Below are 20597 nucleotides of genomic sequence, written 5' to 3'. Positions count from 1 at the left end.
ATTATTGGTAAACTAAATTTTTCTATCTACGTCTATACATTAACCAAAAACGAATTGTAACATACATTTTTCTTATTAGATAAGAATAACATATTTTTTTGTTGGTATTTTTAGGAATCTAAGGATATTTTATACTAATAAAACAACACCTTATTAAAATAGTGCTTTAGAGAGACTAATATAACCTAGAGAGTATACAGAGAAATAGTTATTAGGTCCTTGTAAGCTACCATTACAAAAAAAAAAAATATAATTTTTGAGTAAATTACACTGACATCCCATGAGTTTTAGTGAAATTACATAAACTACCCTTCATTTTTTTACATCTGCAAAAATCTTTCCTAATTTTTATACTTTCATTACACTGACCACCCCTGCATACGAAGTGTAATATTTTAAACAAATTTTTTTATAAACGCAATTAAATTAAACAAAAACATGATATATTGCAGAGACAAATCCAAATAATATATGAGTTAATATTTCTTTATTATTTTTGGTTCGTTACACTATTATTTAATCGAGCAATTTAAAAAATATTTCTTTAGAATTATTAATGCATTTTGTAACCAAAAATAATAAAGATGCATTGATTTGCATATTATTTAGACTTGTCTACACAATATATTATGTTTTATTTAACTTAATTACATTTATCATATTTTTTTTTTAAAAGATTACACTTATTTCTTATACATGGGTGATTCAGTGTAATGAAAGTATAAAAACTATGGGAGATTTGTGCAGTTGTAGAAAAGTGAGGATGATTTATGCAATTTCACTAAAACTCAGGATGTGTCAGTATAATTTACTCTACCTTTTTTGTATAAGTTTTCCCTCCCTCAATGAGTAAAGAAACTAATTTTTCTCGAACTTCGTAATTGTTCCTCTCAACAAACATCACTTCTCAGAATCAGACATTTAACCTTTTATCTATCTAGAAATCCACCAAGCTTTGTACTATCCGACTAACACCTTTTTGGTACATCATGAGTTAACCATATTAATAACAAGTTTGGTACAACATAATAAAAATTTGATTCTATAAAAATCATAATATGCCCCTAATAGCTAAATCAGCATCCCCCCTCCTTGAATGCCCGTGTAGAAGAAATTCCATAATCATCTATCAGTTGCAATGACATCAATTTGTAGTAAGAAAAAAACACGTTTCAGATGGAATACTTGATTACAATAACCCTCAATTTTCCAAGCAGTTCATCCACACTACAAAATCCATTGACAAATATATCCTGTTTGATGAGATCTAACTACCAAAATATCAAATTAATCAACATTTTTATAAGTAAATACACAAACCACTTTGAATGTGGTGTGAAGAGATTGGCTATACAATATTCCTCAACTCATTTAACAAGGGTGATCTTCAGAATCTGTCGCCCACACAAAGATGATATAAATATTCAATGAAGAGCTTGAAGGAATTATTTTCCAGAGACCAAAGGCTATATCTTCAATATATTACTATGCCATTGCATCCCACAAGATTTGAAGACATAGCCAGACACTAACCTTCCCTTTCCCACACCCCCTGTTCAGCCGAATTAGGCACTCCCCGTAGATGAACCCATTATCTGGATCTGTAAAAAGATGTAGCAAGGTTAGAAATTCAGAAGATTGATAAAAGAAAGGAGAAAGCACTATAAGAACAGGTGAGAAAAATATAACTGAAGACATCAAAGAAGCAAATAAGATATTGTTTAACAAAAATACCTTATTCACAAGCAAGTTGACTTGTTCTCTGTACATTTCCTTCAAGTCTACAATATCAGCACGAAGCTCCTCCAGCTAAACACATTCAACTTCTTTTAGATAAGCAGTAATAAGCCGTTCTATTTAAATATTTAAGGGGCAAAACATAAAAGGAAACAGGGATAGATAAGATATAGCAAAGTCGGAAGCCTCAGTATTACTATATCCCTACTTCCTTAACAACATTTTCTTTTCTCTTATTCCCCTTTTTGTATTTGGGGCCTACCATGTCTAGTTTTTTTCTTTCATTTAATTTCTAAGATGCAGTTGTGCCATTCCATGAAGTATTTCAAGAGAAGATAATTTATAAGGCAAACAAGAGTAAGTTCTTCTACAAGTTTATAGGAGTCCTTTGAGTTTCCTAGAGAGAAAACGTTGCCGAAGTGAAAATTACCTCCTCGTCACGTTCACCCATCAACTCCAAAGCAGCAGAGTGCCTCCTCCTCAGTGATTCCAGCTCTGATCGTAAGCCAGGTAACAGAGTAGCCTCCGCACGCAACTTTTCACACTGCAGTGTGGATATGCAAGTCATGGTTAATAACAAGCAAAGGGGCCAGTAGTAGTGAACAGGAAGCTGAATTCACCTGTTCAGTCATTTGAACCAACTCCTCAGCAAGAGAATCGCGAATAGATTCCAGTGAGGCCTGGAAATTTTATAATTAATAAAATGTCATCAAGATTATTATGATCTAACAACTTAATATAAACTTTAAAACTTATACATTATGATATGTTCAATATATGATGAGGAAAGATTTAGAGATCAAGGCTTTGTCAATAAACATGATATATGATAAATCATTATTGCTCGTTCGGCCCATGTAGCCAAATATTAAGTCATGGAATGGAGACATATCATACCAAACGTGACATATATGAAGCAAGTTCACCCTCCTTCTGACGAAGTGCAGCTTCAAAAGAACTGTGCGTCATGCTCTTCATATAGTAAGGACTCATGCTTAATTCTCCAGGGTTTCTCCTCTCAGAAAAACTATCAGATGAGTCCAATGATGCTTGCAGATAGTAACTCTCTTCCATGCTTCCCAGGGAGCTTGCACTAGAGAGTTTCCGAGACAGGCCTATATCATAAAGAACATCATAGAAAATATCATAAACAACTGAGACAAGTAACGTAAAGAAAAGCAGCGCATCATACCATTTTCAAAAGTAGGAGTGAGCTTTGTTGTTTGAGTTTGCTCAGATAACGAAGCAGAATGAACACGAGCAGTCCTCTCCAGTTCTGATCGAGCAGCCCTTTCTTTTTCTATCTCCTGGCAAAAATGAAGACCTTCATTTAGGAACTTGAAAAACAGTAGTCATGAAGGTTTTAATAACATGGACGAAACTGTTACAAGAAATTCCATACCACATCGATCTTTGTTTTCATTTTTTATACATTGCTTGTTCCATACATTTGCCTAAATATCCTACCTCAGCACACTAACATTAGTTCTATTCCAACTGCCCACAAAGAAGTCCACAATAACAGCAAGTTGGCTTTCTTATGGAACATTTTTCAGAAAAATTCATGCAGTATGTAACCCAATATCTCTCTTCGGGTGGGTCGTTTCATTACCCATGTTATATGAGAAATGAAATATAAGAGAAATTTAATGGAAGAAGAAACCATGAGCCTCATGTAAAATGGTTATCAATGCTAACTTCGAAATCTAGTGGCAGAAGCTCTACCTGCTGAAGAAGCTCCCTATGCATCAAAGCGTCCTGTAACTCTTGCTTGTGTTTCTGCCTAATGTCTCTCATCTCTTCTTCAAGCTGTCTCACACGACCTTCTTGAGTATCGGCTTCCTCCTTTGCTGCAAGGTATTCCTGCCTACTTTCAGATGCCCTCTGTCTCTCCTTTTCAAGGGTCCTACTTAACTGAGTCTGTTCTGCTCTAAGGCATGAAATCTGTAATTCATTGTTAAAGTAAGTCACAGCTACATGGAACTGCCATCATAGTTATACACATAATTTCACACAAGAAATTGCAGGACCTGAGCCTCAAGGACATTAATTCGAGACAAAGTCTGAGATAAGCGTTCATTCACAGATCGCTCTCTTTCCTCGGCAGTTGCAGCTCTAGCCTCTGCTTCCTGTAGGATCAATAGCCAATGAGAAAGAGATGAAATAGTACCCAGAGGGAATGTTTCTAAATTTATTCAAAAAGTATGGTAGAGACCTGAAGTCGAGAATTGAGAGTTCTTTCAACAGCAGCCCAAGCTTCAGCTTTTCTGGCATTTGTTTCCTGTTATCAGGTGAAATCTACTCAAGTACAGACCCCGTGCAGCAGAACAAAAAACAGAAGGAAAGCATATTTGAATCATATGTTTATTAACCTGCATGGCTTCAATCTGCCTTAATAGCGGCCTTGTTGATTCTGGAACTTGGGTAATCAGTTCTTCACATCGTCTTTCACTTTCCTAAATAAGACAACCGAATTATGCAAACTACGAAATGCATGAATGAAGTTGCTAGAACTTAAATAGGACAAGGAAAAGCACGATCCTCGAAAAGTTAGACAATTTAAGGACAAACAGAGGGCTGGCGGGCAACCTGGTACTGTTTTTGAAGATCCTCGATTTCTCTGCGATGCATGTCTTCTTTGAAGACTGCCTAAATACAGATGAAGAGAACATTAAAACATAATAGCTATATCCAGATAAAGTCAACTCAGTAAAAAGAATGAGAGAGAGAGAGAGAGAAACCTGCTGTTCCTTTCTACTTAATGTTTGCCTCAATTCTTCAAGTGTCTGAACTAGCATAGATTCACGCTCCTCGACTTCTCTTAGACGACTCTCTAACTCATTCCTTGCTTCATTGTTTGCACGAGCCTCTGCTAATGCTTCAGCCTCCTTAGCAGCAACCAAAGCATTAGTATAATATTCTTTCTGCGCTGCAAGTTCTGTTTGATGTTTTTCTATTGTTTCTTGCAATAGCTTCTCTGTAGCTGTCTTGTCCCTCTTGATACTCTCTACCTTATTCTCCTCTACCTGGTTTGCACGACATTAACCAAACAGTCGTTCCAATCAAAAGTACTAATAAATATGAGGATTGTCAACATGTCTTCAAAAGAGAATTTGACAATTTCAGTCGTATAGAGGATTGTTCATGGTAGCACACTAAATCGTAAATTACCCTTAAAAGCAATACGCTGTTACATGCAGAAAGAGATAAACAACTTGAACAAGTGAACTCAAACAGCAAGTTGACAGTAAAACAGTACAGTATCTATACTGCATGAATTTCCTGCTTCTCAAATTCCATGATGAGTGAAGATAATTAACTCAAACAAGTTACCAGCAAACAACAGTGTTCAATAATTCTGTCAGAATTCAATTACCTGAAGTTTTGTAGTTAAACCTTTCTTCTCCTCCTCAATCTCTCTAATCTAGCTTTCATAAAATAAAATAAAAGACTTATTACAATATGTAGGTTTAGAAAAGGATTGAACTTGGTGGGAAGATATAACAAGTAGTCCAAATACCTGAGCCCTTAGTTTCCTAATTGTAGTTTCTTGAGCAGCCTGCTTTTTGGAAAGCTCTTCACCTGTGATGAGAGACCGTTTTATATGTAAAAAGGGCCACCTATAATCTCCACCAAATCAAAGAACAGTTAATAATTTCAAATTTTATAACACAACATCGGCTTTCCTCAATTTAACCCTCTTTTCACTCCTAACCACCTCATCTATTCCTTTCCACCAAGCTGAACACTTAAACAAGGTTGCCAGATTATGCTAAAGATGTCCATTTAAAGGAACTAATAAACCTCTAAACTAAGCATAAATTGAAACCAAATTCAATCAGCACTTTTCTTCTATTATCCAAGATCCCTAGCCAAAGTGTTCACCTGCCTTGATCAAGGCTTCCAATTGATGGAGCAGCCACAACAATTACATTGATTCAATACTTTAACCATCAGTATAAACTTGAAAGGAAAAAAATAGCTTGTGTGATGCATCTAGTTAGAAGTTACAACCTTTTCAATATTATCAAACATTGTACGCCACAGCGACACATGAGTGCCTATATATTTTTGGTGCTATGGATAACGAAGGTTCCATCAAACTAGGCATTAATCGAACCACTTTCAATTGAAATATAGAAACGGATATGCTGAATACCCTAAAAACCATACAGGCCACCCCTCCCTCCACGTGAAATACCATCCAGGGACCTCACTCAAACCAAATAATTTTGAAGGCCAAGCAAGGTGATTGTTTAGAATTTGCCATATAGATGAAAAAACTTGATATTATCGCACATAGGAACATAGTCTGAGTAAAGGTGTTGATAATCAATGACTTTGAATATTCATCTTGCTGAACAATATGATGTTAAAGAATCCATCTCTTTAAGCTTTGCGGTCATATCCAAAATGGACCTTCCATATGCTCAACCCTAAAAGGACAATACTAAAAAACAAAAAAGGAGTTCTAAATTATACGGACTTAGGCTTGATTTCAGAATGCAGTACCTTCTGCCATAACTTGAGTAATTATTTCATCCTTTTCCTTCAAGAGAGCAGCTGCATCACTTTTTTTATTCTGCTCCCGGCGAAGGGTATCCCTTTCCTTAGTGAGAGCATATAACTGCAAATATTAACACAAAATGCATAAAATTTCATAATAGTTGTAGTCCAAACTAGACAGCATACACTTTAAGACATAAACATAACACCCAATAATCCATTGATAAATCACATTCTTCAAATCCCAGAATTTTTTTAATACCAATCTCCAATGCTTAAATGCTCACATTCTCTAATATTGAAATTATAATATCTCTCTAGGTTGTAGTTGAGTTTTCAAAAATGGTCCCAACTGCCCATTCCTATTTGAAACGTAATTGAAAAACATGAAATTTATGAATGGAAGGCAGTTTCAACCCATAACCCATAAGTATTACATTGTAATAAAGCATGTGATTAGGCAAACAAAGAAAAACACATGATGCCTTAACAATATGGCATCAGTGTCAGCAGTGCATTGATATGACGTGAATTTTGAGAACAACATCTGAAGTGCAAACTAAGCAAAGGAAAACATGGGATGCCTTAGCAATAACACTTCTACCATTTGTGCTATACTAAGTTGGTTTTATAGTGAAAAGGTCAATCAGAGTTTCATACATACTGATTATGAATATTATACACTATACACAAAAACAAATAAGAATTATGACAAAATGTTTAGGGGTTTGTTGTTCCCTTGTGTCTCTTATTGGGACCTTTTCCTTTCGTGATGCTGTATATTTTTGTTACTCTTTTGATGTAAATTTGTCCTTAATAAAATTTCATTTACCAAAAAAAAAAGAATTATGACAAATCATACCTTTCTCTCAAGAGTTGCAACCCTCTGATGGTATTCCTCTCGCAAAGTCTCAACTTCTGCCTCATTGGATTTTCTCTGTTCCATAATTATCAGGAACGAAACATAAATATTTGAAAAGAAAGTGACAAGTAGGATGGGGTGCAACACCAGCACATTATAAAACGAGAAAGAGAACACATGCTAATAAGTTTGCAAAAGCACAATAATTTTCATAGAATAATGTATGACGAAAAAAACTGATACATGGCATACAAATTACAAGGGGCGTAAGGACAACATTTATGAAATGCCCGTATGAAATCATGAATGACTAAAACAAATTATTTGTGATAAATGTTGTATACAAGTAGAACTGAACCATGCTGTATCAATAAGATAAATCCAAGAAAATCCTAAAAAAATCTAGCTTTAAAGTCTAAAAAGAATTCTACTGCATCATATCATCTACGACTATCATTGACAAATGAACATCCTTCAGCTCATTTTTTCACATGACATCAGTTCATATATCCCACATAAGTTAGCCATATATTATTATAATCAATTCGATGTTTCTACTTTCCATGATGGCAGATCATGTCTTGGAAAAATTAGGACACAAGATTAGCTTCTGATGCAATATAGGGAAGAAATGTCAGTTTAAATGCTTAAAATACAGATGCGAGTGCACAGATGATATTAGCAAGACTGGAAAGATTCAGGATCTGAAGGTAACAACAGAAAGGCCAAGTATTAAATCAAAAAGCAACATAACTTGAGAAAATAAATATACCTTCAAATCCTCTATCACAGCTTTTAATTGTTCATTTTCATTCATAAACTTTGCAATCTCATCAGCTTTAGCCTGCAAAGAGAACCAAGATTACAATATAGCAACTAGATATGCAACACTGTAATGGCTGCAAAAAGCGCACATACAAGTTAAGGAATGGGGAGCATAACTAGACAAAATAAGCATCTTTTGGAACAAACCAAGACACTTACAACCAAACAAAAAATCAATGACTTTTAGCAATAAATGGAAACCCCACCTTCCTGATAGGAGAATTGTATCATCTTTTACAAGAGGAATCAGAAGATGTTAGCTGATTATAGATGAACAGAAGGCATATGCATTCATATGCATTAGGATTTAAGAACTAAGAAACCAAGAACTGTGTAAGGGTAAAAGTTATAAACATGATCCAAGTTCGACTATAATGTGTGTCACATGGAGACAAAATTCAACACTGACTCTAGAAATAAACAATTTATGTACACTTGTAAATCAGTCCAGAATGGACCAAAGAACATATTTATGACAAAGTGAATCAAAAACCTAATGATTTTAGTATAACTTGGCAATCTCCATGATCTTTGTTTGGATAAATAGTATCCAGAGGGGGCTTTTACAACCTTAAACCCTTAGGTCTTAACCAAGAAAAAATCCTTAATAATTACGAAGGCCGCCTTCATAGTCGAAAAACAACATCTGAGCCTTACGTTGTCTTACCATCAGGACACTTCCAACACAAAAATGAATATGCATTAAAAACCATTTGTTACTGTCATGACTATATGCAGCAAAACGAAATACCTGAGCCTGTTTTGCAGCACCTTGTAGGGCAGCTTCCATAAATTTCATCTCCTTCTTCAGCCTCTCTAGTTCAAGCATGGAATCTGATTCGGACATATTTCTTGCAGAACCCAAATGCTGCTCTTTCATGTCAGTTTCAACATCATTGGCTAAATGGTCCCTTTCATTTTCCTTAACAGTTGTGTCGTTTTCATGCAAAACCAATTCAGATATCACCTCAGAAGATTCTTTTGGTGGAGTAACACTGGATAAGTGTTCATTATATGATTGATCATTGCTAATGGCTTCCTCGGTAGCAACAGAATCATTAGTGTCATCTCTATTCTCGCTATCACCTGATGCCTCGGGTTGAACAGAAGAAACTCTCTCTAAACTTTCTTCTGCTTCCACCTTCTCTTCTTTACTTTCCTCTTTAATATCGACTTGTGAATTAGCACGCACGTCACTAATACCATGTGACTCACCAGGCTCACTAGTACCCCCAACAAGCTCATCCATAACATTAGAAGGTTCGGATTGCATCAATACTGGACTACCAGAGGTCCCTGCATTAACAATTTTATTCTCTTGAGGATTGTCAACCGAATCTGAATTCTCAAATTTCTGAATGGGGGATTCAAGCAATTCAACAGGCATCTCTGTTAACGGGTGTTCTGCTTTTCCAGGGTCCAAACTCTCTGCAGTTGTTCCATCCGCTGACTCAGTATGCTCACTGTCTTCTTCTACCTTAAGCACTTCATTTTCTTCTTGAACAATAGTTTCTTCAGTTTCTGCATGGACTACATTATCAGCTACAGTGCCTTCTTTTCCATCAGCCACAGGTATATGATCAGGAGACTCAGATTTTTCCAGTGACTTCACAGTTTCAGATTCTTGTTGAGAGGGTTCAACTTTTTCGGATATTTCTTCATTACTTTCCTCACTTTTGTTCCCCAAAAAGGACATAACAGGATTAAATAGGGTTTTCGTGTCTGCGGGTATAGGCCATGATCCTGAAGCTGGAATGCAGAAACAAAGGGCATAACTCTAATCAGTATGAGAAGTGAAAAGTCCCGATCAAGAGAACACACAACCCATCCAACAATTCAAAAAACCCCTAACTTACAGTTAAAGCAGTTAATAGACTTTGCATAAGAGCATTGCTAATGTCAAGAGGAAATAATACAAGATCTACCTCAACAATTCAATATATTGGGAATATAAAAAGCATCCAAAATCTTCTTTATTTATCAAGAGGAAATAATACAAGAGTATTCAGAGTTATTCATTTGCATGATCTACCTCAATCATTAAAATTCATATCTGATAGAGAAATGAGAAATCCATGGAGAGAAAACAAAGAAGAGTTACAGTAACTTAAACAAAATACCTTCTCCGCTGGATTCAGACTTCTCTTCAAAGCCGAGAGCAGTATCGAAATTCTTCTCGATACTCTTGACACTCTCCTGAAGCTTATTCACAGCTCCCGCCAAATCAGGGAAGTTCCCCCATGAATTGTTCCCTCCAAACCACGCCATCTCGAAAGCTTAAAGCTACAAACCAAATTAAACTCGAACCGTGATGCACATTCTCAATTCAAAACGCACGCACCGCACACCTCTGAATCCCTACTCTATTCAAATTCAAGATCCCAGAAAATCATCAACAATAATGACAAACAAAATTTTACTAAAATCAAATATAATTCTACAGTTATGAATCTAAAAACTGCACCGTTTTGAGTAGAAACTAAAATTGCGATGAAAACCTTGGATCGGATAATACTAAAGGGAAAGAGACAAATCCATAGGAGAGATTGAAATGGTGAATAATGAAAGAAGAGAACCTTGATGAAGCAAATGAATGTGTACAGAAGAATCGCGAATGGAGGTTAGATTTGATGAGCTCTGCAAGATCAACACTTTGTTGCGATAGATTATGGATCCTCCAAAACGCGATTCCAATGCTTTTCCTTCTTAACGAACGCTGCGCAGTCGTTTTGATCTTGAATTCCTCTCTCTTCTTTTTCTCATTATTTTGGTGACAGCAGTGTACTTTCCAAAATAATGGTAAAAAAAATTAAAGGTTACGTAGATTAATGGGGGAAAAGATTTTCAAATGTAATATATAAAAAGAGAAAATTAACATATAAAATGAAAATGATCAAACACCATCTCAAAGTACAAAAAAAAACTAAGGTCTTAAAGGTAAATTGTGTGTTTCAAGATAAACTTTACCACTTGTTATTAGTAAGATAAAAGTTTAATTATGTTCAAAGAGATTATTTGTTTCAAATGGTGTTCCTCCATGTCTCAAACCAATCAGAGTGTTTTATTTTATTACTTTTTATTTTTTAAATTTTTATTTTATCTACGTGTCAATATATGATTGGCTTGTGACAGAAAATGAGACACCGTTAGGGATATATGATACTTGTCCGATATAATTAATGTGGTGTCATTTTAAAACTTTAGACAACTTATTTAGCAATAGACTAATAGTAACATTATTTTTGGAGCAATGGTTGGTAGTAATTTGGATCAATTTGACACTTGATTCAATCCTTGGACATAGCATTATTAGGGAGAGAATGTATGATAATACTTGATGATTAGTTCCATAATAGGATGGAGATACATGGGTAACCAATAAATATATATTATTTTTTTATAATTTTATAACTTGATTATACCTAATATCGGATGAGAAGTATCCATAATAACGGAAGTAACTTCATGAACTGTATTTGTATTACGAGGATTATATAATAGATAATGACTCTAATCTTCCATTTCATTTTATTCTCTTCCAAAACTCAACTTGTATAAATCCGTTTGACGATTATATAATGTAATATAAGAGACTCTATTCTAACCTCAACAACTCAGAAGCCTCTATTGGCAGTTGGCACCATTAAGAATAAGAAGTGGGATGGAATAATAATTAATAAGTGATAATAGTTCTGTACAACACATGCTTAATCTCTAGTTTCTTCTGTCAATTTCTACCTATGAAACTGCAGATACAGATCTATGTATATATTCAATCCAAATGCACTTTTCCAATAAAATTAATGAATTAAACCAACCATGTTATTTTTGCCAAATCGATTAATAAGAGGGTGATTGATAGAAATGCTATGATTAATCATCACAACTAATTAAAGTCTATCTAGTAATTTTCTCACTTTAACTACCCATCTTCACATTGTAAACTTGTTCTGATATTTCTCAATGTACAAGACACAAGATTGTTGACTGAGTCCACAGACTCCATAGTTAACTTGGCAGTAGGAGAAACATTGGTAAGAATCTGCAATGCTATTGTAAATAAAGATCCACCTTCTGTGTTTTTTTCATCTTGCTTTGAAGTAATCAACAATGGCCTTGATTCAAATCCATCAGGAATAATTGAGAACCCTGAGGGTAGTATTGCAAGATTGCTTGAATCACATCCTGTCATAACAGATTGAATACCAGCTATATCCACAGGAGCATATACCACCATTGACTCATAAGGGTTTGTGCTATTATCTTGCAGTATCCACATGTTGTTTTCTTTGGATTTAACTGTCTGCAAAATAAGAGAAAAAAAATCATATTTTTCTTACAACCAACCATGTTTTGAATGTGTTTTGTTTAGGTAGCGTTTGGTAGACATGTCAGGACAAAATGAAATAGAACATATGGTTTTTGTTGGCTGGAAGAAAATAGGAAAATGTCTGAAGATTGTAACATTTGTGAAACCAAAAAGAACAGAACAAAACATGTTGTTCTGTCCATGCACTAAAAACTATCTCAGTATGTAATGAACCATAACAACTTACTTGGATGGTTACTGCATTTCCTCTGTCTTGTCCTTTGGCTAAATTTGCAATTGACTGCACTGAGCCACCACTCGACATAATATCCCACTGTGAAAATGATCATTATCATTTATCAACACAATCACCACTCCAATTCCATTTTTATACACTCACCAACTTGACAAAAACATAATAAGGGAACCAAGCAAAAGAGTGATACCTCGGTTCTTCGAGCTTCGTCTCTCAGGAAATCAAATAGAACATTAGGAGAGACTGACAACCATACAGAAGAAACAGCACACAATATCACTCCAACAGGTTCACCAGGGTCATTCAAGTTCTTTCTAAAACTAATCCTTATGTCTTCTCCTGTTTTACTTGTAACCTTAGTCCATTTATGGAAGCTTGATGCGCCAATTGCGTGGCAGAAATTCCATGTCATTCTTTGTGCCAACTTCAAAATGCTTTTCCTCCCAGCCAATGTAGCAACACCTAACATTATTTGTCCACCAATCTATTTAGTTTACATCTCTATACTCTATAGTGGACTATTCAACAAAATAACATATAAAATGTTTTCCTTTTAGGATTCATTACTCACCAATTGAGTCCTTCATAGGAACATTTGTTGCCATGAAGAAAAGTAGCCTTTCACATTGAAGTTGCAGTGTTGTAATCCAGTGCCTTGCACCAAAGGCTAGACCACTGTTTACAATGCTGCGATACATTGTATGAACTGCACTCTTCTGGCATTCCACATGCTCCACCCAAATTACCTAAAACCAAAAGAAAGATCAATACAGAACTAGCTTAAATTGCATCCACACATAAATTTAAGGTAACATGTACTGTAAAAGTATTATTATGAATAGTGAATGAAGCACCGACTATATAAACATTTACGGTAATACGAATAAAGATGCATAGATATTATTGATATTACCTTGCAATGACCATTTGACTTATCCTCAATAATGCAACCAGATGGACGTTTTCTGCATTTCACACGAGAGGAATCAATATTGTCTTCAACTTTGTTTATGGATACATCAACAATTGCCCACTGTTTTGCATTCAATTGCTTGCAGTACCGGACAAAATACAATTCCCTTGTGGCCACCATTGGTGTTAGCATTTGCTGCTCAGCAAACATCTATATAACCAATAAACATTTAAGGTTAAGAGTTTGCATGGACAAAGTTTCATTGTCATGTTTGTCTTCATTGCTATATATATTAAGAAAAAAGACAAATCTAAACTAAGTTTACTTCTAAAGTTAACATTTAGCTAGTAAGAGTTTATCTACCATTGGTTAAAAGTACATGGAGTTTTTAACTACAGTAACTGATTAAAGGTATAAATATGTTTTTACTTACTAATTTTTATGGCAAACTCACTAAATGATTAAAGATATTGATATTGTATAAAGGATAAAACATAAGTTTATATGCTCTTGTGGTTGGACTATTATCTTTTTATCTTTTACATATGAAAGGACATGCAGAGAAAGATTCCAGTTGTATATGTTGGATGCGTGAGACATGAGGGTAGTGAGGAGAAAGTACCAAACTTTTATATATTATCTTTTATAAGCTGTTAGTGTCATAATCAATACTTTCTGGGACATGAATAAAAGCATGGAAAAGTCATAAAACTTACCAAACAGAAGATTAATGCATAGGTTAAGAAATCATAATTCCTAATTCTCTATAAGCAGAAGCTTAGTTATACATATGCAGCAATATTGAAAAAACCAAGCACAAAAATATTGAATTTTCCCCTTACCAGTTGCACTGCACCATTCTTGTTAGGACCTTCTCCATTGCATATAATATCAATAGTTGCTGCCTTAGATATTAAACATGTAAACATTTCCTCCCATTGATTCTGAAAATAAAAAGCTTACTAAATATGATCTTATATTTTTCAAGTCAAAAGGAAATAAATTCATTATAATCCACAGCTCAATTAAATTGATTTAAGAAACTTATTTATAATAGATTAACAAGAATGCTAAAAAATAGTCATTTGATTCAAGATTATAGCCATTGTTCATGAGTCCACTTTTTATTTAGTAGATCTCACTCGATTATGTAGCATTATGTATGATCTAGTCCTCATATTCCTAACATATGCAAAAAGGACTATGAACTGAGTTCAGATGCAAAATAATTTCTCTTAGTCTTAAAGGTTTAAATGGATAGAAAATGTCACGTCCAAAATAGAGTTTTGACCCGTTTTATATATGTTTCGAAGATTAGGGACTAAATGACATATTATAAAAAGTCCAAAAGGTATTTTTAGACATGAAAAGACTTGTTTTCATTCGAGTGGGTCCTTTTTTGTACATTTTTTAAGTTCTATGTACTAAACTGCAACTAAATTTAGGTGGTCTTTTGGACTTTCTTTCTAAAAATATATATAAAAGAATTTGCTACAAACATCCATTAAGACATTATTAAACATGTTCTTTAAATTTAAATAGGGATGACAATGAAACTGAATAGACACAGACTCAGGTTAGTCAGATAATGTATATTCTTACCAATACTATTTGTGAATACTCGTTGTGAATATTTTGACGAGTATCTACAAGTCGGATTTTTCTTTTGCCATCCCTAAACTCAACATGCATTCCTTTTCTCTTTCTTTACACATATTATTACATGCCAAAATCTTTCACATATTCATGTGACATTAAATTTTAGGAAAGGACACTCACTAAGGAATATATCAGAGGTATAAAACATGTATAAAAAAACTGTATATTCAATACTTCAAAATCATAAAAGTTGTGTTCTCCAATAAGATTTATATATTTGAATCCTTAGTATATGTGTGATATGTTAGGTGCCTTACCACATCTAGAAAACTTTGGAGTAACCGTGGAAGATCCACAAAAACAACCCCACTCTCTCTTGAGGCTTCAATGGATCTCTTTGGTCTTTCACTGTTTGAATTTTCAATTGCAAACTCCTTCATGTATTCATCATAGTTAAGTATTTCACGACCAGTTTCAACACTACGAAACCATAGTGGTTCCCCTATTGTAGCCATCTTTATAAGCTCTTCCATTGCTTGGTTTACTTTCTCCATTATCCTTGACTTATCAACTCCAAAATTTCCAGTGTAAAACTCCAAACAACTTTTATTCTCTTGGTCATTGCCACCAGAACATGATGGGGAAGTTGACCCTGATGGATATTTCCCTAATGCTGCTCGTAGCTTCTCTATCTACACATTAGATAGAGTGTAAATTTTCATCAATGTGGATTGCAATATTTGATAAACCCAAGTAAAATAACTTGGGACAATCATTAATAGAAGTATAGCATGTAACTGTTGTAACACATATTACATTTTCATTAGATAACAACACTACAACCATGAAAAAACATTGTTATATGTACACACTACACACAATGCAACACTTTTCAAATGTGTAGAAGTGTGGAGCTATGTGTAGTGTATGGAAAAGTAACATTTTTGTAAAAAAATTACACCCAAGTTTTGTGGAAAAAGGACAGGAAAATAGTTATACACAGACCTCAGCTTTAAGTTTGGAATTTTCAATACGTAGTTGTTGTTCTTCAGTTGGCATGATAACATCTCTGTTAGTGGTGGGTACCCCACAGTTGGAGCAACATGCTTTGTTTATGGTCTCTCTCAAGTTCTTATTTTTCTCTTGTAGTTTCTCTATTTCTGTCTTCAACAATGAATTTTCATGACGCTCTTGTATTGCCTACAAATGGCAATGTGTATATATATCATTGCTAAATTCACCAGAGAAATATACTTTTGAAAAATATAAAAATAATAAATAAAGAAATTGTTTTCGGTGATTGGTGGTGGGTAAGTAAATAAAACAAAGTTAGGTATATGTTTTTATTAGTTTAAGATATACTTTATGACAACATATCTTTCTCCCAAAGTTACCTTGATTTGGGTTCGACGATTTTGGAACCAAAACTTGACTTGCCTAGGAGCAAGGCCTAATTGCTTGCTAAGTTGGTGTCTCTGCTTTTCATCAGGATGTGGTGACTCCTTGAAAAGGCTGCATAAATGGTACATTCATGTAAGCTTTTTTTGTTGATTAATTCATCTTTCACAATAGGGTACGTACAATAGTACATTAATTCATATATGCAGAGTGGTCCAATAAATGGCGTTTAATAATGCAAATACAACTCTTACATAACACAAACTAATCATGTGGAAGATAAAGGAAAAGTGCTTTATATAGACATAAATAACAAACATACAAATAAAGTAAAGGCTGTTAAAAAATTGAAGTTAACTTCAGCTTTTACTTATCGTCCTTTTCATGATCATACATGATATCACTAACTTTTCTAACAATCGTAGCCAATAAATTGTTGAAATCTTACTGGTAATGCTGGCATGCAAATTAAATCACCTAACTATGGAAGAAACCATTTCATTAGTAGTTGCAGATTTAAATATGACAAAATCAGCACCTCATGATTCAATAATATTATCCTCACTCTTGCCAAATACATGTAAACACATACAAAATATCAAATTCGTAATTTATTACATCAAAATTATATTTTACACTGTAACATTATACATGTTTATATATATATATGAAATGCTTTGTATCTTTGTATCTTCTTTATATACGTGTTTTAAATAATAAATAAAAATAAAATTGACAATCATATTGGTATCCAGAAAACATTTACAAATATATATAACAAGTAAGAGTAAAATTAATTCTTGAATAAATATAGAAAATTTAAGACACTGCAACTGAGAGAGTAGAAGTGAGTATTATTAATCTATCATACGCACGCTTCCATTTCTCTGATCTGTTCAGCAGTGTGTCTATGATATTTCTTCCTCTTCTTCTTGTTCTTATTATTATTATCTCCATCATCATCATCATCTTCATGTTCACGTTCACCTTCAATATCATCCTCTGATCTTGATCTTGTGGGCCCAGAGTTTTCACTGCTTATTATCTCAACTGTGCCCTCTCTTTTCCCACCACTCCCCTCGTCCCCTTCCTCCACCTCCATGTTTGAAGTTGCCGCCTCACCCTCCTCCACCGCCGCCACCCCAGCATGGCGGAATATCCCAGCCTTCAACACAGTTTTCAACCAGTTGTTATAGACAGAAAACACAAAAGCATGTAAAGCACATGATAAATCATTTCTATAGATACATCAAAATATGTGACAATTATATGTGAATCATTATGACAGATAACATTTTTATATGAATCATTGGTTGCTAGAGTAAACATAAAAGAGTGAAAATTGCAGAAGAAAATAAAGATGTATAGAAAGATTACAAGGGTAAGAGAGAGTGCTGGAGTGGAAAAGAAGTGTTTGTTGGCATTAGAAGTGGGAGAAGGGTTGTTAGACATGTCTGCAAACATTGACAACGTTGGGTGTGGTGATGAATGGTTATGTGTTTTAAAGACCAAAAATGGTTCTGTGTTGTTAGTTCTTACATAAGGAGGGAAAGACATAGGTGAGTGTAGGGACTACTCAATTTAAGAATATAATATCAAAATCAAACAACTCGCTAATGTTTTTAAATTATTTTATTTACCAATTACATATAATTATGAAAAGTAATATTTGGTTTGAAAAGAATAATAAAAAAAGAATAGAGGGTTTGGATTTAAAGTATAATAAAAAAATGGTGGGATAGAAAACGTGGAAATAAAGATGCATATCCCTTTTATTATTGAATGGTTGTGTAAAATATGAAGGACATGGAAAGGAGGGTGGTAGGGTTGACTGTTAGATAAAGATAGAGAGGATGGAAATGAGAATGTGAGAAGAGGTTAGAGAGAGTCATGAGCCAACTAACTTTAAGTAGTTGAATTTATGACTCCAACGGTTTGTTTAAGGAATCTTATGCCACATTCTAATATTTCTTAACCTTTCTTACTAGACTAAATAATAATTCAAATCACCTTCTAACTTTTATAAATTGAACTATATTTTTGAAGTAGCTTCTAACTTTGATTTGCCACTTATGCAAATTCCTATCTTGGTTTTTTTAATATGTTTTCAAGGTTTGTTATGCAAAAACTAAAACATTAATAATCCCAAAAAGGAAAATAAGGGAGAAAATAATCACAAAGATGTGAGATAGATTTATACTCGTACATGCACCCCTAATTCATTTTTTGTGATTTTGTCCATTAAACTAATTATGAACGACGACTCCATATATGTTTATTAAAATAATCAAAATATCGTTCACAAAAAGATAGTTACAAACTTACAATGTTATTATTATAACTTTTAGTTATTCTCTTTTATTAATATCGTGGGTAAATACTTCGAAAGCGATAAATAGATATTAAAAAGCTCTTTAGAAAACACATTAAAAATGAGAATAGTATAGTATACTTAATTATTGATAATATTGTAAAAAAATCTGTTAAAAGATATAACATCATAATAAATAATTGAAAATAATCTATAACCTATGAAATATTTAACAATTTACACTAACTAAAATGTCTTCTAAGATGCAAAGTTCCCCTAATACTTTTTGGTACACTGGGTTTCATATCTTTAATTAATTCAATAATGAAAGCACTAATTGTAAAAGCTAAATCATGAGATTTCTTTTAATGTTCACAATCCCCATTTCTAAATTATAAGTTTTGCTTTTTCGTTGAGAAAAAGGTACAACCTACATAATTTACTTTTTTTGCAATATGCCCCTCTAGCTCAACGGTCATTCTAACCTAAGTTGACCATCATATTAAAAAGAACAAAAAAAAGAAGAAGAAGAAATTTTTTTTTACCATAAACATGATATAAGGTATTTAGTTACACATGAGAGGAGTCAGCCATTTAGGACAACTATTGAAAATGATGTGGCAAGTTAAGTCACATCTATAAACTTTGTCTTCAATTGCTTTATTTATATTTTATTCATTCATTTTCTTCGTGTCCGTATATCATTCAATATTTCAGATTTAAGATATAATGTATTTGCATCCAACCCAGTCATTAGTCTACTAATTTATAAGTATAGTGTTATATATCCGTGACTCTTATATATACCCTACTTCTTAATACTTATTTTCTTACATAAGAAAATACATAGGGCATCTAAAATTAAAGTGTGCTTTATATTATCTCTGAAAATTTTTAAAGTCAGAACTTGTTGGACCAGACTGCGACCACAGAGCCTTCAACCATCTGGGAGTTCCATTGTTACATGGGTATTGGAAGAGTGAAGAGTCACAAGAAAGACACCATGTCTTGAACCAAAACCTTAAGGATTTGGGTCAAGATGTGGTGTTAAACTCACTTATATGCTTCTTTCACTTAGCTCATGGAGGAATGTTGTAACCCATAAATGAAGATCTCCCAACAAGTGGTATTAGAGCTCGTAGAGCTCTCGCATGCTAAGTTGTACGATTTAAAAGAAAATTCTTAGTATGCTCTGTGTTTGCAGCATTGTCTGATCTTACACACCAAAAAAGAATTGTTCTTGTTACTGGAAAGATATAATAGTGTGAAAGTGCATGTCTAGGAAAGTTCTGTCTTAGGAAAGACCTGGTATTTAAGCGTGTCTGTTAAGACCCACCTCTCTTTCCTGGGAACATTCCTGGTGTATGTTCACGGACTACGATATTGTTCCGGTATACGATTATCATGGCGAGTGCTAAATTTGATGGAGAAAATGCTTTCAACCTCTGGCGATTGAAGATGAAAGCTCTACTAGTTCATCAAGGCTTGGGCAAAGCCTTGGAAGGTAGAAACAAGTTACCAGAGAGTCTGACCGAGGACAAGAAAAATGAAAACTTGGAAAAAGCACATAGTGCAATTTTGTTGTGCTTGGGAGATGAAGTTCTACGAGAAGTGTCAGATGAAACTACAGCTGCTTCATTATGGTTGAAGCTGGAAAGTCTGTACATGACGAAGTCACTCACCAACAGGTTGTATTTAAAGAAAAGAATATATACTCTTCAAATGCAGGAAGGAAAGCCCATAAAAGATCATATGGATGAATTTAACAAAATTATTCTTGATCTAAAGAATATTGATGTTAAAATTGAAGATGAAAACCAAGCAATTCTTCTACTATGTTCCCTTCCAAGTTCTTACGAGCACTTCATCGACATCATGATG

General features: G+C 33.9%; 2 protein-coding genes and 1 long non-coding RNA gene across 6 annotated transcripts; 1 reads left to right on the top strand and 2 right to left on the bottom strand.

The window, feature by feature from the left end:
• LOC109358285 (golgin candidate 5-like) lies at nt 1186-10683 on the bottom strand. Of its 4 annotated transcripts, none has more exons than XM_019602431.1 (20): nt 10507-10683; nt 10051-10293; nt 8682-9679; nt 7878-7949; nt 7106-7180; nt 6250-6364; nt 5258-5319; nt 5114-5161; nt 4479-4763; nt 4327-4386; nt 4110-4193; nt 3953-4018; nt 3768-3866; nt 3463-3681; nt 2930-3044; nt 2635-2852; nt 2358-2417; nt 2168-2281; nt 1735-1809; nt 1186-1601 (listed from the first exon to the last, which is right to left on the bottom strand). In XM_019602431.1, the coding sequence occupies exons 2-20, from the start codon at nt 10196-10198 to the stop codon at nt 1566-1568; spliced, it is 2949 nt and encodes a 982-aa protein (XP_019457976.1). In that variant the 5' UTR covers nt 10199-10293; nt 10507-10683; the 3' UTR covers nt 1186-1565. The 4 variants fall into 4 exon arrangements, with proteins under 4 accessions (XP_019457976.1, XP_019457978.1, XP_019457979.1 ...); XM_019602433.1 differs by having other exon boundaries at nt 10051-10288; XM_019602434.1 differs by having other exon boundaries at nt 10051-10213.
• LOC109358286 (homeobox-leucine zipper protein GLABRA 2) lies at nt 11731-18000 on the bottom strand. Its single transcript, XM_019602435.1, has 11 exons — nt 17783-18000; nt 17281-17570; nt 16402-16519; nt 16013-16207; nt 15325-15699; nt 14251-14352; nt 13409-13618; nt 13067-13241; nt 12686-12957; nt 12487-12573; nt 11731-12233 (listed from the first exon to the last, which is right to left on the bottom strand). The coding sequence occupies exons 1-11, from the start codon at nt 17960-17962 to the stop codon at nt 11853-11855; spliced, it is 2385 nt and encodes a 794-aa protein (XP_019457980.1). The 5' UTR covers nt 17963-18000; the 3' UTR covers nt 11731-11852.
• On the top strand, nt 13568-14203 carry LOC109358288. The gene is made up of 3 exons (XR_002108940.1): nt 13568-13642; nt 14024-14026; nt 14066-14203. It is a non-coding gene; the product is annotated as an uncharacterized LOC109358288 (long non-coding RNA).

This window comes from Lupinus angustifolius, chromosome LG10 (genome assembly GCF_001865875.1).
Source record: "Lupinus angustifolius cultivar Tanjil chromosome LG10, LupAngTanjil_v1.0, whole genome shotgun sequence".
NCBI classification, from domain to species: Eukaryota; Viridiplantae; Streptophyta; class Magnoliopsida; order Fabales; family Fabaceae; genus Lupinus; species Lupinus angustifolius.
Note: the sequence above shows the minus strand (reverse complement) of the source record. Positions and strands in the feature narration are given on the sequence as shown.